The sequence below is a fragment of the Apodemus sylvaticus genome, chromosome 12 (genome assembly GCF_947179515.1).
Source record: "Apodemus sylvaticus chromosome 12, mApoSyl1.1, whole genome shotgun sequence".
NCBI classification, from domain to species: Eukaryota; Metazoa; Chordata; class Mammalia; order Rodentia; family Muridae; genus Apodemus; species Apodemus sylvaticus.
This window is the reverse complement of record NC_067483.1, coordinates 73,398,204-73,414,269: the sequence shown is the minus strand read 5'-3', so window position 1 is coordinate 73,414,269 and position 16,066 is coordinate 73,398,204. Positions and strand designations below refer to the sequence as shown.

The 16,066-nt window shown below is 37.3% G+C and overlaps 1 protein-coding gene across 7 annotated transcripts in view; it reads left to right on the top strand.

The window, feature by feature from the left end:
* Pou2f1 (POU class 2 homeobox 1) overlaps positions 1-16,066 on the top strand; it is a 150,278-nt gene that overhangs the window by 38,224 nt on the left and 95,988 nt on the right. The window contains exon 2 of one of the 7 annotated variants that reach the window (XM_052200799.1): positions 3,554-3,680. The exons of the other annotated variants lie outside the window; for them this stretch is intronic. Coding sequence (XP_052056759.1) covers positions 3,674-3,680 — 7 coding nt within the window. The 5' untranslated portion in view covers positions 3,554-3,673. The remainder of the gene's footprint in view (positions 1-3,553; positions 3,681-16,066) is intronic. 7 annotated transcript variants of the gene reach the window in all.

Below are 16,066 nucleotides of genomic sequence, written 5' to 3'. Positions count from 1 at the left end.
GTACTACTTTTACAAAAATCTCAGCCAATATTGGGAATAAGCTTTTGATCTTAATTGGAAAACACATGTAGAAATTCTGAGGTAATTTATCAGATATCAGATTTTAGAAGATTGTGTAGTATCAGGAAAAAAAATTGATAATATTGGAAGTTACTTTAGCACAACTTTGGTAGAGCAATGTGATATATTGAATTTTTAAACATTTGCACTGTTTAACTGAAATACATTATCACTAGTCTTTTGTTTACAGAAACAGGTTAAGCTAGTAGGGAAAGCTACACAAACAGTACTACATCTTGAAGCTTGGTTGTGAAGTGGAAGTAGAAATAATTCAGTAGAGCATAGTATATTGTTTCCACACCCCAGAAAGGAGAGCTATGCATATAATGACTTTTTTTTTAAGGAGATGTAAAATATATTGAGTATCAGAGGAAATGAAGTTGTAAGAAGAAGAAAATCACAAAATGTGTGTGCATGTATGGCATAAGATAAAAATTTACATATCTAAACCACACGTAACAGGAAAACCTGGGAAAGTAAATACAAAATCTAACAGGAATAGGACAGTTTCTTATGTTTTAGACTTGTTTGGTTGTTTCTTGCTGAGTATATTTCAAAACCAAGTCTCTTTTAAAGCCAGACATTATTATCCAATCACTTTATAGCTGTCTTTTTTCCTTTTTAAAAGTGTAAGTGTATGTGTGTGGGTCTGTGCCTGTGAGTGCGAGTGTCTGCAGAGGCCCAAGGCACTGGATCCCGGGAAGCTGCAGGCAGCTGAAGTGCTCTTGAGTTCTGCTTGCTGGGGACCTTGTGGCCTCTACTCTCAATTGCTAAGCCTCCGCTTCGGCCTCTCAGCTATGTCTTTTATTGCTTTAAGTTGACCTTTGTCAGCATTTTGTAGTATTAACCAGAGTTATTTATATTTTTTAACTAGCCATTGATTCCTAGGACTTGTTATTTCTTGCTCAGTTATTTTTTTCATGTCTTCAAGATGAAAATCAGTTCTTGTTTTTAAAAGTATATTAGCCTTGAATGCACATTTCATCCTGTAGGTGGTGCTCGTGGTTTTGTGGTGTTCTTCAGTGCTACTTATCTCTCAACATTTTCCAAATCTGGGAAATCATTTAATACCCAGTGCTGTTAGGAGAATGCTTATCTTTTATGTAACTATTATTTAAAGAAATGTTGTAGCAGAAAAAATAATCTGTATTAAATTTTTAGTGTAGAATTTATTTTGCATTTTACTTGTCTTCTTAACTACTTAGTGTAATATTTGGAAATTTTTATTTTAATTCTGAATTTTACTAGCCACTGCCTCAAAATTCTCCAAATTCCCCAAATCTAGCAGTAGAGCTAAATTATCACAATGAGTTCTTTTTGAAGTCCTCCCTTTCCTTCTCTTTATGTGTGACTCTCTCTCGTCTCCCCTTTTTTTCTCATCTGTCAAGTTCAAGAGCAGCTCAGATGCCATGAATTAAGTGAAGCACAAAAGGGAGAAAGGAGGCCCTTTTGAAGAACAAAGGCCTCCCATTAGGCCGCCATGTTCTTTTCTGACCAAAAGTGCACCCTACATGGTTTCTATTGTTGTCCACATGCCCTGCACATAAGGTAAATATAGTAGATCCTCATTACCTCACGTTTTCCTCCCCTTCCTCCTATGCCACACACAACCAGTGGAGCTTTAGGTCTTTGATATCTTTAGGCATTCTTAATACAGTTGCTTTATATCCTTTTAAAAACTACAGGGGTAGAAATGGAAGTGGAGAACAGGCATACCAAGTAAAACCCCACAAGAAGGGAAAATTAGCTGTTAGCTAAGCTGCAACCCAAGATCCAGGGCAGGTGGAAGGAACCAAAGACGTACGGTATTATTCTACACTGTGCTAGTTAGTATCCTGGCTTTTAAGTTATCACTTTGATTTATATGGACTATGGATTAGTTATTCTTTTCTTTGTCCATGCGACAACAGGCAAACGGAACAAATTTAGTTGCTGAGTGCAGTCTTTAAATGAGAACTTGTTGGTAATCTGCATGTTTGCTTTCTGCTGTCATATACATGACTTATCCATAGGTTTATTACTCTGTTTTCATTGGAACTGAACTGAATTATCTGTAGGCTTATTATTCTTGTGTTTTCATTAGAATTGAACTAAACTATCTATAGGTTATTCTGTATTTTCATTGGACTTGAACTGAGGACTGGGGAAAAAAGGCTTTAAGTGGTAAATAGAGTAAACTGTGCAGAAATTGTTGGCTTTCTTTCTTTCTTTCTTTCTTTCTTTCTTTCTTTCTTTCTTTCTTTCCTTTTTTCTTTCTTTTTTTTTTTTTTTTTGTGGAGGCAGGGTCTCATGTAACTGACATTGGTTTTGGACTCACAGTGTAGCTGAGAATGACCCGAATACCTGATGTCCCTCCATTTCCTAATTGCTAAGGTTATAGATGTGTGCAACCATACCTGGCCAGCAGCTGCTGAAAGTTCATGCTGTATACATTTGAGATTGGTCTGCTTACTGTACAGTTGTTTTAATGTTGCTGAAAACACCCGTGGTACTTAGAAAGGAGTGTGTGGTTCTTGATATTGCTCACAGTTAACTATAAAGGAAAAGATTGTCAGGTTACCAAGCATGTTGAAGTAGCTAAAGGCCTCCTTATTGTACAGCAAACATGGAGTCTTGATGACTGGAGGTTTGGGTATTGGTTTTATTTTTATTCTTTGAAAGAAATTCGACAGCTTTGTGGTATTGTTAGGTAGTAAATAGATGGAAAGAATGCCAGAAGGAGGAAGGATGTACTTTTACTGTAACTTTACAGTAAAACATTTATTTTGATGTAGAAAAGAGTAAGAGTTGACCTTTCAGCAGCATATACTTTCTTTTTGTAATACTGAACTGATGGAAGCAATTTGTGACAACATTTACAGGCTATCTTGAACTCACTGTGAGTTATGGGGCTGCCCTTTTAGGATTATAGATATGATTTAGTGAGGTTAAAAAGAACATTAAATAAACCTTTTCTAGAAATAACGACATTTTATTTTGAAATTTTCATGAGATGAAATTGATGTTCTGGCTTCTTTTCTACATGACATTCATATTAAAAATAACCTAACATTTAACTTTTTTTGTCCTAAAATTTTTTCATTAATATTAAAACCTGGTTTAATGCATGTGATTATAATTGTGTGTGTGTGTGTGTGTGTGTGTGTGTGTGTGTGAGAGAGAGGGAGAGAGAGAGAGAGAGAGAAAGAAAATTAAATATTTGAAAAAATATTTGACCTTACTTAGATGCTTTTTAGGAATCATGAATAGTTTCATGATTTGAGGGTACAGTAGTCATCAAGAATCCTTCAGATTATATACTTGGCAGCAAAATAAAAGGCAAAAAGCTTCTTCCTTTGTATTGTGCAGGTAATTACCATTTCTGTTTGGCTGTATGTAACCAGGACTCTCAGGCAAGTAAGAGACTTGTTCTAATTTTGTCTTGCTTTTGCCTTTGGTCAAACAGTAGCATGTTTTTCCTCTTTTGTTTTTTCGGGGTGGCATTTGTCAACAGAAGAAATCACTGACAGTCACACCCAGATCGCTGAACTCCAGTGCAGTCACTGATACAGTTCTGCTGGATTTACTGGTAACAGCTTTGATACAGGTGCATTGAAACATTTGCCGTTGAGAGATGGAAAGTGAGTTCTCATTCTTTTATTGCGTGTTCTGTCTCCTGCCATCGCATTGCAAGAACAGTTTTGTTCCTAGCATATGGCTTGTCACTAACTCCCTGCTGTTTCTCTTTGCTAATCAGAACGTCCCCTGCACGTCCATACAGTTCACACATGGAGGGTTACTGCTGCGAAATAAATGTGACTCCAGGCCTCCAAGGGTGTAGTCATAATTTTGTAAGTTAGTATTGATTTTTAACATTTTGATATTATGCTATAAATGAAATTGAACTTACATTGTTTTAAATAGTTTATTATTTTAGAACCATATAGCTTTAAATTTAAAGACATGCTAAGTCTTTAAAACATTTTATACCATTGTTCAATTATAACCATAGTGTACAGAATTAGAAAAATCAAATAAACAGTAACTTTTAAAATCAGAAAGAATACCTAGAGAAGTGGTGATAGAAACAATTTAGAGCTGTGAGTTAACTTTTCTTTTTGAGGTTTCTTAGAAGCTATATGAACAGTTGCTGGGGTGATTTTAAACATTAAATGTATCTGTGACTAAACTCTTCCTTCTCTAGCTACCAGGGCCTCACAGTGGTCTCATTGTATAGAATTAAATGATGGTTAAAAGAGAAAGAGAATAGTAAGATTGGTCAAGTCTATGTTTATTAAAAGATTGAGCATGAAAAGATTTGAAGCCTTATAGTAGTTCAGTAGTTCAAGGAAGTAGGATTCATAAAAAGTTGAGATGGTCACAGAAATGTAGCCTGTTTTCTAAAGTAGAAGCTGTTGGCCATTAATGAAATACCTTATACTTACATTTGCTTATCAGGAATATTATTACTATGTAATACCTGCATAGTCAGTATGTTTTTGTTCTTGATAATACTCCTTTGGTTGAGTGTATTTTTCTTTTTTTCCTTTGGAGATAGGGTCTCCATAGATAGCCCAGTCTAGCCTTGAATTTATGACCCACCTCCTTCCTTCCTTCCAGTGCTTGGATTATAGGGCCTTGAGGCCTAGGGAGTATTTAATTACTTCTGGTTCTCTCGATTTGAATTATGAAAAAACTCAAACAATTTTTAGAAGTCAATCTAATTTGCTGTTCAGAGTCTACTGAGAACTTTGTAGCTCTATCTTTATTCATGTTTACAAAAATTACGAGATCTTGAACATCAGAATTGCTATTTGCTATTTGGGGAAGCTACATTGAGATGAGCAGTTAGTCTTTTCTTGAATGTATCCATACTCCTGGAGGTTATATATTAGATACTTTAAGATATATTAGGAGTGAGTGCTGTCAAGGTGACTTAGTAGCTGAAGATGCTTGCTGTCAAGTCTCTCAAACCCACATGGTAGGAAGACAGAACCAACCTAGCAAGTTGTCCTCTGACCTCCATCCACATGCTGGCCCTGGTCCACCCACACAATAAATAAATGAGTAATTTTCTAAGACATGCTAAATGATCACATTCTAAGCATATGCTGCAAACACTGCCTATCGTTCTCTTGTTCCCAAGTATGCTTTATCTCACATCATCCGTAGCACAGGTGTGGCAGTGTTGGAGTAACAGTGGAGCTCTTGGAATATTCTGAATGAAAACTTAGGCTAACTTCTGTTAGGATTTTTTTGAGTTGCCTGGGTAAAGGGAGTAGTGTGTGCTCAAGAATTTGAACTTAATACTCCATTTCTTTTCTTTCTATTAAGCTTCACCTGCCTTAAACAATAAAAATATGAGATTTAAATGCTGAATGAGAAGCTGTAGCGTTTGCTTGACAGTTACAGTTGCTGCCCTTCAGAGGCCCAAGTGTGGTTCCCATCATCCATCTCAGGAAGCTCCGGAGGATCCGAGACCCACTTCTGGCCACCCACAAGCATGTGATGCACACAAACACTAATAAAAATCTTTTAAAATAAAGCAAAAGAAATTATTGTTTACCAAAGGTAGAAAAGCTATAGTTAATCTTCTTGCTTTCTTTCCCTTCCCAAGAATCAGGCCTGACCGGACCATGTTGTTTATGATTGAATAAACTCATTGAAAAAACAAAAGCCACAACCATTGATTAAACATTTTGAGTGAACAACTTGCTACTAGATAAGAATGAGACCTCGTAGCTAAGTTTTCTCAGCCGTCATCATATCTAAGTAGTAACAAGTTCCTAAGATAGTTCCTCCACTTCTTAGTGGCTACTTCACACAAATTTATGGATTATTCTATATAGACCTTTCCTGCATGTGTAAACTATTCAGTTTGTATGATGGTTTCAAGAACTATTTCTTATGTGCTTAGGTACTTGAATACATAGTCCCCAGTTGGTGCTGTTTACTTGAATCCGTAGTCCCCAGTTGGTGCTGTTTGGCAGTCGGCACAGTCTTGCTGGAGGGGTTGACCGCTGGTTTGTGAAGTGCCGAGAACATTGACCCAGAACTTTCCTTCTTTGACTCCCTTGACCACTCTCTCTTTCTTGAAACTGCCCTCCCTGGAAGCTGAAATCACATGTCTGTTTCCTCTCATCTGCCTGTTAACTCTCCTACTTTGTCTCCTTTGTTTCCTTAGATGTTGGATTCCTGAAGGCTTGATTCCTGGATTCCATTTCCTTTCATTCTACAGCCTAATATATTCATGCCCATGGCCTCAGTTACTGTTTTCTGATGCTATCTGGCATTTTCTTGTGTCCTGTATTTCAGTGAGGAATATCAAATTATTCATGCCCAAGGAAAAGACATGTTCCCCTTTACTTTCCAAATCCATATCCTGTCTTATCCTAGCATAAGCAATCATCTTCTCCCTCCTGGAGCTCAGCAGGCACACCGGAACCCTCCAGTAGTTGTCTGTACTGAAGCAATAGCTGTGCATGTCCTGAAAGGACAAATGTAATCACTCTGAGGATTATCGCTTAGGTCTCGTGGGTGATGCATCCATTCTATTTCCTCAGCCTCACCCCTTGCTTAGGCCTGTGTCCAGATTCTAACAAAAATCCTGCTTTGACCTTCCACCTTTTTCCTAGTCAGTTGTCATTTTATTATTTGCATCTCAACACAAAGACAGTTTCTGTACAAAAACTGCTCAGGTGCAGTGATTCTACAGCTGTGGGAAGCACTCTAGGAGTCAGAACTAGAGAGGAGAGGCCTGGCTAACAGTAGGTAAACAGTGCAGCACAAAGTGGGTATGTCTGGAGCAGTGCTGAGAACAGGGATTGCTGCTTCCTAGACTGGCTCTAACTCCTGGGCGAGGCTGGTCCTTGGTCCTCCTGTCTCAGCCTCTAGTTAGGAATACTAGTGCCTGGTATCGGAGGGGTTTGTTTTGGTTTGTGTTTGTTTGCTTGTTTGTTTATTTTTCTTTTTTAAATAACTATAGTCAGAGAAAAGAAGATCACTGATAGCTTTTAGAAGCTTGAAATACTACATCCCACAGCACAAAACAGACCCCTGCCTCCAAATATGCTCAAAAATTTCAGTAACGCTAAGATTAAGAAATAGTGGTCAAATGCAGGGTACTGTGGAGAAAACTAATAGAAACATGCATCTGTATTATTGCCGTTTCATCCACTCTAAAGTAAACAGAGACATGAGTGTAAATTTAACTCAAGCATGTTTAGCTCAGCGTGGTTCATGTAAATGTGTCCCTAAAACAGAAGTCCTACCTACTCAGCATGGGCTTTGACCAAGCAAAGTTGATGCTAAGTGAAGCCAGCTTTGCTGTCATCTACCAGCTGCACGTTTTCTCTCCCTCCTGGGGATAAAAAAAAAAAGAAGAAGAAAATGTAAAGAACATTTGTTTAGAATAGATAATATTATAATAAGCTTTTTTTTTTTTTACTATGACAGGAAGTCTTTTACATCTGATTACCCCTCGCCCCTTCGGGTCCACCCCTCACACAGTTCCTTCCCTATCCCCCTTCTCCTCTGAGAGGGTGGAGGCCCCCCTGGCACTTGAAGTCTCTGCAGGGCTAGGTGCATCCCGAGGCCAGACAAGGCAGCCCAGCTAGGGAGCAGGATCCACCTTAGGGACAGCCCCACTCCAGTGGTTGGGGACCCGCACATCTTCTCCACTTGTATGGAGCCAATACAGTTCTTAATAGCAGCCTTATACACTTCTGTATCTCATGCTGGGTAACTGATATAATAAAATAATAAATTTAAGAAAGCTTTGCTTTGCTTTATTGAAGAACAGTAAACCCAAAGACTAAGGTATGTGGGGCTTTGTTTTTTGGTTTTTTGATTTTTTTGTTTGTTTTTATTTTTGTTTTTTTTGAGACAGTGTTTCTCTGTGTAGCCCTGGCTGTCCTGGAACTCACTCTGTAGACCAGACTGGTCTTGAACTCAGAAATTCTCCTGCCTCTGCCTCCCAAATGCTGGGATTAAAGGCGTGTACCACCACCGCCTGGCCATGTGGGGCTTTCAAGTGGAGACTTAAGAGAACTGTGGTATGGTTGGATTCCAGCCAGGAGCTGCTGAGCAATTTACCCAGCACTCTTGTCTTTATTTTCTATATGCAAAATGGAATAATAAAAGAACTTACATGATTGTTCTTGTGTCACACTATGGCTAAGTTTTATAAGACCCTTGAGCTAGGAATGGGTTTTATTTTATTTTTCTTGTGACAGGGTTTTGAAGTGTGGCCAAGGCCTGAATCTCACTCTGTTAACCTCAGACTCTCAAGTGCTGGGACCAGCTTGGGTTTTATATTTTTAAAAAAATGCGAAGGTGAGTGACAGATTAGGGGTCCACAAGGTCTAACGTGGTTGCTCTGTATAATTATTTCTCAGAAAATGCTAGCTGCTGGGAATGTTTCTGCTATTGTAGTATGGTAGTTCGCCAGTGACTGTTAGGATGAACGATGGCTATCAGATGACAACTGGAGTTAGGAAAGAATGACTGCGGTGTTACTAATCAGAGAAGGAGGTCACAGTTGTGACTACTGCTGATTACTTACTGAGGAAAAACAAAGCCAAACAAAACAAAGGCCAGTAACATTGTAGACGAATCAAAACCAGTGGAATCCAAAACAGTGTCCTCCTTTGGAAATGGGGTTAGGAATGTTTTAGGGCCCTGTGTCTTTCTGCTGTGTTTAAAAAGTTAGACTCAAGCAGCTAGTTTTTAAAGTGTGCAAGGAAAAAATTACAAATACTCCATGTTTTCAAGATTAATTTTAAAAAATGTTTTAAATTATGTATGTGTGTATATGTGTGTGGGTATGTATGTGGTATGTAAATGTGAATACATGTGTGTATATGGGTTGTGGAGGTCAGAGAACAACCTCTGTGTTGGTCTTCACCTTTGACCTCTACCATTGCTTTGTATTGCAGCTGGCCCCATAAGCTTCTGGGAATGCTGCTGTCTCTGCCTTCCACCTTTCTTTAGGAATATTGAAATTACAGACCCACAAAACATGTGTCAGCTTTGCAGGGGTTCTGAGATTTGAACTCAGGTCTTTGTGCTTGCTTGACAAGCACACTACCCATTGGACCATCTTTCTAGTTCAGTGGTCTATATTTAAGATCAACATATGAAAAATAATTTTTAATTTGAATGGGTATTGCACATGAACATATGCATCACATATGTGCCTGGGTCCAGCGGAAGCCAGAAGAGAGTGTCAGATAGATGCCTAGGAGTTTCATACAGTCAAGAGTTACCATGGAGGTGCTGGAAATTGAACCCAGGTCCTCTGGAAGAGCAGCTAGTGCTTTTAACCACTGAGAGACCTCTTTGGTCTCCTAGTGTTCTGTAGTTAGATATCTTTCTTTCTTATTTATTTATTTATTTATTTACTTACTTACTTACTTACTTACTTTTTTGTATTTCTGTATATGTGTGTGCATGCACACATTTATACAGCCCCAGAAGTGAGTTTGCAAAGGCCAAAAGGAGGTTAGGTTCCTCAGATTAACCCAGCATTTGCAGAACACTGGGCTTGTACTGCTGATGCTGGGATCTGAACTTTGGTCCTCAAGATTGAACAGCAAGTGCTCTTAACCATCGAGTCATCTCCCCAGCCCTTTCCTATATTGTGAAGTGGTCCTCCATGCTTTATGTTACGAAGGAGATTTAATAAACAGTAAGAAACACATAAGTGGTTAATTGTATTTTTAAAAAATAAACTGTAAATGCCTTTAACCAACTTCATACATTCTCCTGTGGGGATAGTAAAGTCTTAGTTTCTGCAAATTCATACCAGATTCTTCAGTATTTATTCTTATCTACTTTTCAGCTATCCTGTTTTACATTTAGGGTGCTAAGATAAGTTTTCTCTTTCATTTTTATTTTCTTGATTAATGATTTCGAGTTTCTACTTGTTTTAAACTGCATACATCTCTAATATCTGAATTGTAATAAATATTGATAATTTCTGTAGTGATTGAAAGTTGGTTGAATGTTTCTAATCTGAAGCAGTCCCTGGAATGTTTAAAGCAAATCTTTTATTTCATAGATTGGCTATTTACTTTAAAATGATGAAAGTTGTTAGTGGTTAAGTGAGAAATGGCTCAGTGCTCTGGCTTTTGCTCCTTTTCTTCTAGACAGACCCTGTTGCATCTCCTGTAGGCAGTGTGTAACTCTCCATCTTCTGGGGACAGAGTAGGGAATCCTGTTCTTATAGATCATACCTTGTGAAGATTATAATAGAGTTATCTAAAGGAGCTTTTTAGGAAAAAGAAAAGAAAATGGAGAATACTGTGCTATATTTTAGTTTTGTAAAGTCTTCGTTCTTCACCATATATTTTAGTATATGCAGTAGTTGACCTTCCATTTTAGTATTATTATTAGTTGGTATTTGTTTTGTTTTACTTTCTGTTGGTCTCTTTCACAATAAGGGCAAGTTGTTACATAGTATTTAATCCACTGAATAAATAAATTGTGCTTTGCTGAAAGTTTTTTTTGTGCTACAGGGATAGTTATTATCTGTCATATATTCAATTCATGCTCACATATTTTTCTTTATTCAAATGTGGTAATTAAGCTATTCTAAATAATCTTGCAGCTATGATGTTGGTATAAGAAATAGTAGCTTTAAGTTAAAGATGATATATCTTTATTCCACCACTAATGTATAGCATCTTTATTATTATAATATGCCAGAATATCCTTTTCACATCTATAAAACAATGAGTGACTTCTTTATAGGGTTTTGTTGGTATTCAAAAGGTAATATTTAAGCATGTCCAGCATAGTGTCTTTGATACACCTAATGTTCAATAAGTGCTTATCATATTAAAAACCAGATAGTGGTGTACTTTAGCTGCCTCCCTAGTTCTGGGATTAAAGGCATGTGTCACTACCTCCCAGCTTCAGGGTGATCTCAATAAAACTCTAGAGTCACAAAAACTTAGAATAAGAGTAGGATTATTTTATTCTCTAGTACCCTTGGCAGGTGTTTATATTTTAACTGCTGTTGAGTTTTTTTTTCCCCCCTTTGGGCATAACATTGTGATAGGTTTTCAGGAAACTTCTGAGTTGAATAAGGTTTTTCAGGCAAGGTTCCTATAAGAAATGGCAGAGGAGATAGATCGTAAAGGATGAGATAGAATATGAATATTTACAGAGTTTCTGATAACAGAAACCAGGTAGGACAAAGGAGAGACGCAGGTCTCTTGCAGGAAGTCATGAATATGGATACTCCCATGACCCTGGATGAAGAAATGTCCAGGAGTAATTAAGTGGAAGTTCCTGCAGTGTGACTTTCTATATCCATCACATGAATTATTAAAAATGTAACTGTGATATGATCAAATTTGTATTCAAAAATTGTAGGAAAACTACCAGCAATAGACGGAAACTTTCCCCATGAACTTCAGATTGTTATGTATGTATGTAATTTAGTATTTAAATCAGCTTAAAAATACTTTAAAAGTAGATTGAAACATAGGCATAGAACAAGTTGCAAAAATGACTAGGCAGATTTGGCAGAGTAATTTCTAAAGAGGAAAAAGTGGTCCTGAAATTTAAATTTCAAATGCATTTGAAAAAGGAATTTTGAAGAAACTATTAGTAGGTCTTGAGAAATTGATTAGTACTAGTGTTAAAGATTTAGATATGAAGAGAAAGTAAGATACAAAGAACAGAATGAGAAGGCTTACAATGCAGTTGGTGTTCTAGAGAAGACAGTTCTCAATTATCATTGTAGTGCACATCCTCTAAGAACCATCCACAGCTATGGAAAGACATTTGCTAGAAACAGTGGAAACCTAAGGACACTTATAAATGCTGGGAGAGAGCAACCTTCATTTTATACAGCTAAACCTTTCTAAAGATGAAATGATAGTTTTAGATAGATAGACTGAGTTGCTTATCACCATATACTTTACTAAAGGAGCTTCTAAGAAACATTCTTAAAATAGAAGGAAGCTGAACTCAGAAGGAAAGAATGAAGTACAAGAAGGGTGAACAAAAAAATGGAAATATATGAGTAACTATTAGTAAACTATATACATCTTATTTTATATTAACAGAGCAGTTATCAACTTTCTCAAAATATTGTTCTTCCATAGTCAACCATTGCAGATAGTACAATAATATTTTTTCAAGAGAAGCTGTAATCTTAGCTTTCTCTCAAGATTTTCATCTCACAAATGTCTCTGATATGATTTGAAATGAATGAATGTCTTTTTTAAAAAAAATATGTCTACTTGCAGACTGCTGAGCAAATTTTAAATTGGAATAAGAAAATTTAAAATGAACCTAATGGAACTGTGTTAACTGGCCTTGCTCTTTAGTTACTGGTCTTCACTGTTAGTGCTTTTACCATTTGAATATAAAATTTACTAGTGAGAATACTCAGCTTTCATACGCACTCTTTAGAAGTCAGTTCCATATGTATTGCTTTAAGAATATGTGCTAATCCTGGAGAAAAACAGACGTAATACAATGGAGGTTGATGTTCTTGATATGGCCAAGGGCATTGCCGTTAATATGTGCATAATATCCTATATAGTGTTGGCTTCAGAAGAGGGGAAATTGATAGAGAGCATTCTGTTTGTTTGCTTGTTTAACTGCTGAGCCTCTGATATTCTGTGAAATAATATATAGGATTTTATTAGTTGCCTTTATTCAAAATCAACAATGAGTGTTCTGCTCATATTCTAATCTTTTAAACAAACCTTTAATTGTGGACTTAAGTCTAATATGCTTGAGTTAACATTTGTTGACTTTCCCAGAACCATTTTTTCATTCATACACAAGTATTTTTGAGCCTCTCTCAGGTTCTACCACACATGTGAAATTGCTGTTAAGTAAATAAGACATAATATCCAGTGTTCAGCAAATTTTCCTTCTAGTGAAAAGCAGAAACCAAACAAGTATACAAATTTTAAAATTAGGAGCTTTCAGAGAAAACAAGGTAAAGTGATAGATTGATTTATAAGATTAAATATTAAGAGAAAGGCGTTCTGAGACCGTAGCACACTGAGGCAGAAATTGGAATCCAGAATCCAGCTTGCTAGTTAGCCCTCCCCTGAGTGAACTGAAATTGCAAAGGCCACTAGGCATGCTTGACTGAATGTGGCATCCTTTTCCATATGAGAGGATAGATCCTCTCATATATCATTTCATAATGTTACAAAAACTACAACAGCTCTTCACAACTTAAATGCTTATCTTCCTTAACTCAGGGAAGTATGTATGAGGCCCTATCCTAATTTTCATTTTATATTTGGCTCTATAATGTGGAGAACTCAACCCCACATTAAAACACTTGGTCTCAGATGTTTGATGGCTGTGTTATGAGATCTATTCTTACTTATTTAGACAGTGGTGCCACTGTATTGTAAAGGCAGTATTTGTCGACTCTAATTGAATTAAGCAAGATCTTTATGTAAGACCAAAGATAATACCAAAGAATTTTGGTGTTTTAGATATACAAGAAAAGGTAAAGACAGTACTTAGAGCCCCAAGCATGTTAGAGAATTGAAGCATAATAATTTCTTTAGAACTATGTTTTATTGACTTGCTAATTATTTATACACAATGAATTCTTTTTTTCCACAACGAATTCTTTAAAAATGTATGAAAACATTGTTTCTTGTTGAAACATTAGTATGCGTATATTCTTTCTGTGGAATTTTACTCCTGTTTTTTGGTTTGGTTTGGTTTTTGGTTTTTTGAGACAGGGTTTCTCGGTATAGCCCTGGCTATCCTGGAGCTCACTCTGTAGACCAGGCTGGTCTCAAACTCAGAAATCCTCCTGCCTCTGCTTCCCAAGTGCTGGGATTACAGGCGTGCGCCCACCACCTGGCTGCTCCTGGTTTCTGTTTTGAGAGTCAAGCTGTAGGAATGCCTGCCATTAGCCAGGCAGTGGTGGCACACACCTGTAATCCCAGCACTTGGGAGGCAGAGACAGGTGGATTTTTAAGTTTGAGGCCAGCCTGGTCTACAGAATGAGGTCCAGAACAGCCAGGACTACACAGAGAAACCCTGTCTCTGGGGGTGGGGGGTGGGGAGATAATGTCTGCCATGATTTCTGTGGATTATGAAAATAGTCGAGAAACTGCAATTACAGTAGATGGGTTCTCGTAATGTCTTGTTGGATCTGTTCCTCCATGTCACCATAGGTAGTAAAATGTGACTGCAGTGTAGAAGGCTTTTCTCTCTAAGGGAGATCAGTGATCCCTTTAAGGGTCATTGTGAACTTTATGTTGTAATTGCAGAATGAGTGAGTTTGAATATGAGGAAGAGCCTAACTAGGAGAGATGTTCTGGGGCTGCCCTTCTCTACGAAAGGTAATTCAGAAAGCATCTGTTGTGGCAGTCTTACCATTTTTATTTTGTTAAAAGCAAACATAGTAGGCCCTTTTCCTTAGTTGATGAGCAGTGACATCAGTCTGACCGTATCTACGATTCTGAAAGAACTGGCCAGAACTCAGCAAGGGCAGCATTTTGGAAGGTGGTCCAACTATTCTCTCTGAATTCACACAAAATGACACAAACTGAGGCCAAATAGATGATTAGCATTATTTCTAGGCAATCTAGCCTTTCATTGAGAAAAAAAAATCTTTCAGTATTTGTCTCTTTCCTTTTAACTGCAGAACTTTCATGCGGTAACAAGTCTTTACGCTTAAACCAAAATTGTCCATCCTTCTATGTCTGTCTTCTCTGTCTTAAATCTTTCTTGTAGATCTCTATTAAACCAAGCTTTAATAGAGACCACAACAGATTTGTCTTAAGTCTTTGCGAGTTTCTTTCTTTGCATCAAGGTTGCAGAACTGATTGAATAGGATTTCACTCATTTAGTTATATGGATTTGATTAATAAGGTAAAAAAAAATATTTAGCCAGACACAAATATACTAAGAAAATAAACAAGTCACCTAAAAATCTTTTAATCAAAAAATAGAAATTTATAAACATTTCATATGTTTATTTAAGAAAAATAGAAATACTCCATGACTGGGTAGATAACGAGAACGTGGTATTTATATACACAGTAGAATTCTGCTCAGTTGTAAAGAATGAGAACGTGGTATTTATATACAGGTAGAATTCTGCTCAGTTGTAAAGCAAAATGAAATTGCATAAACAGGGTTAGATCTAAAAAGTATATTAAATGAAGTAACCCAGATTCAGACAAAAATTACATATTCTCTGTCATATGAAGTTCCTAACTTCAGATGTTTGTATGCATAAAAAGAAAGGAATGTAAGAGTGGACATAAGCCATGAGACTAGATAGGAGGCTGCCTCAGGTAGAGCCTTACTGCTGTGAGCAGGCACCAGGATCAAGGCAGCTCTTAGAAGGTCAACATTTAATTGGAGCTGGCTTACAGGTTCAGAGGTTCAGTCCATTCTCACCAAGGCAGGAACATGGCAGCATTCGGGCAGGCATGGTGCAGGAGGAGCTGAGAGTTCTACATCTTTATCTGAAGGCTGCTAGGAAAATACTGACGTCCAGCCAGCTAGGACAAGGGTATTAAATATTAAAGCCCACACTCACAATGACACACACCTACTTTTAACAAGGCTACACTTAATGCCACTCCCTGGGCCAAGCATATTCAAACCATCACAAAGGCCACGGGTGGGAAGAAGTGCTGAGCAAAGGGGGCAGAAGAGAAGGAGATGAGAGACGAGAAACAGCACAGTTTGTTGGAAAACCTATCATAATGAAATCTGATTCTTTATTGGCTAATCTTTTTCAAAAACAGAAATATAGGCCTGTAGAAACAGCATGTCAAGCGAAGACTGTTGATACATAGGCTGAAATGGCTCAGTTGTGAGGCTGTTAGACTGAAGAGCATTCTGAATCCATTTCTTATAGACTATTGCTGTCTTTGGTGACCTAGGTAGGGTTCATTCTTTCACAGTTCTTTTCCTACAAGAGTGGAGTAAATGCTGACAGTACATTAAGAGTAGAAATCAGAGTTAAATTGATTCCTTAGGAAAACATTGTTTGAATAAGGTACACCTGTGG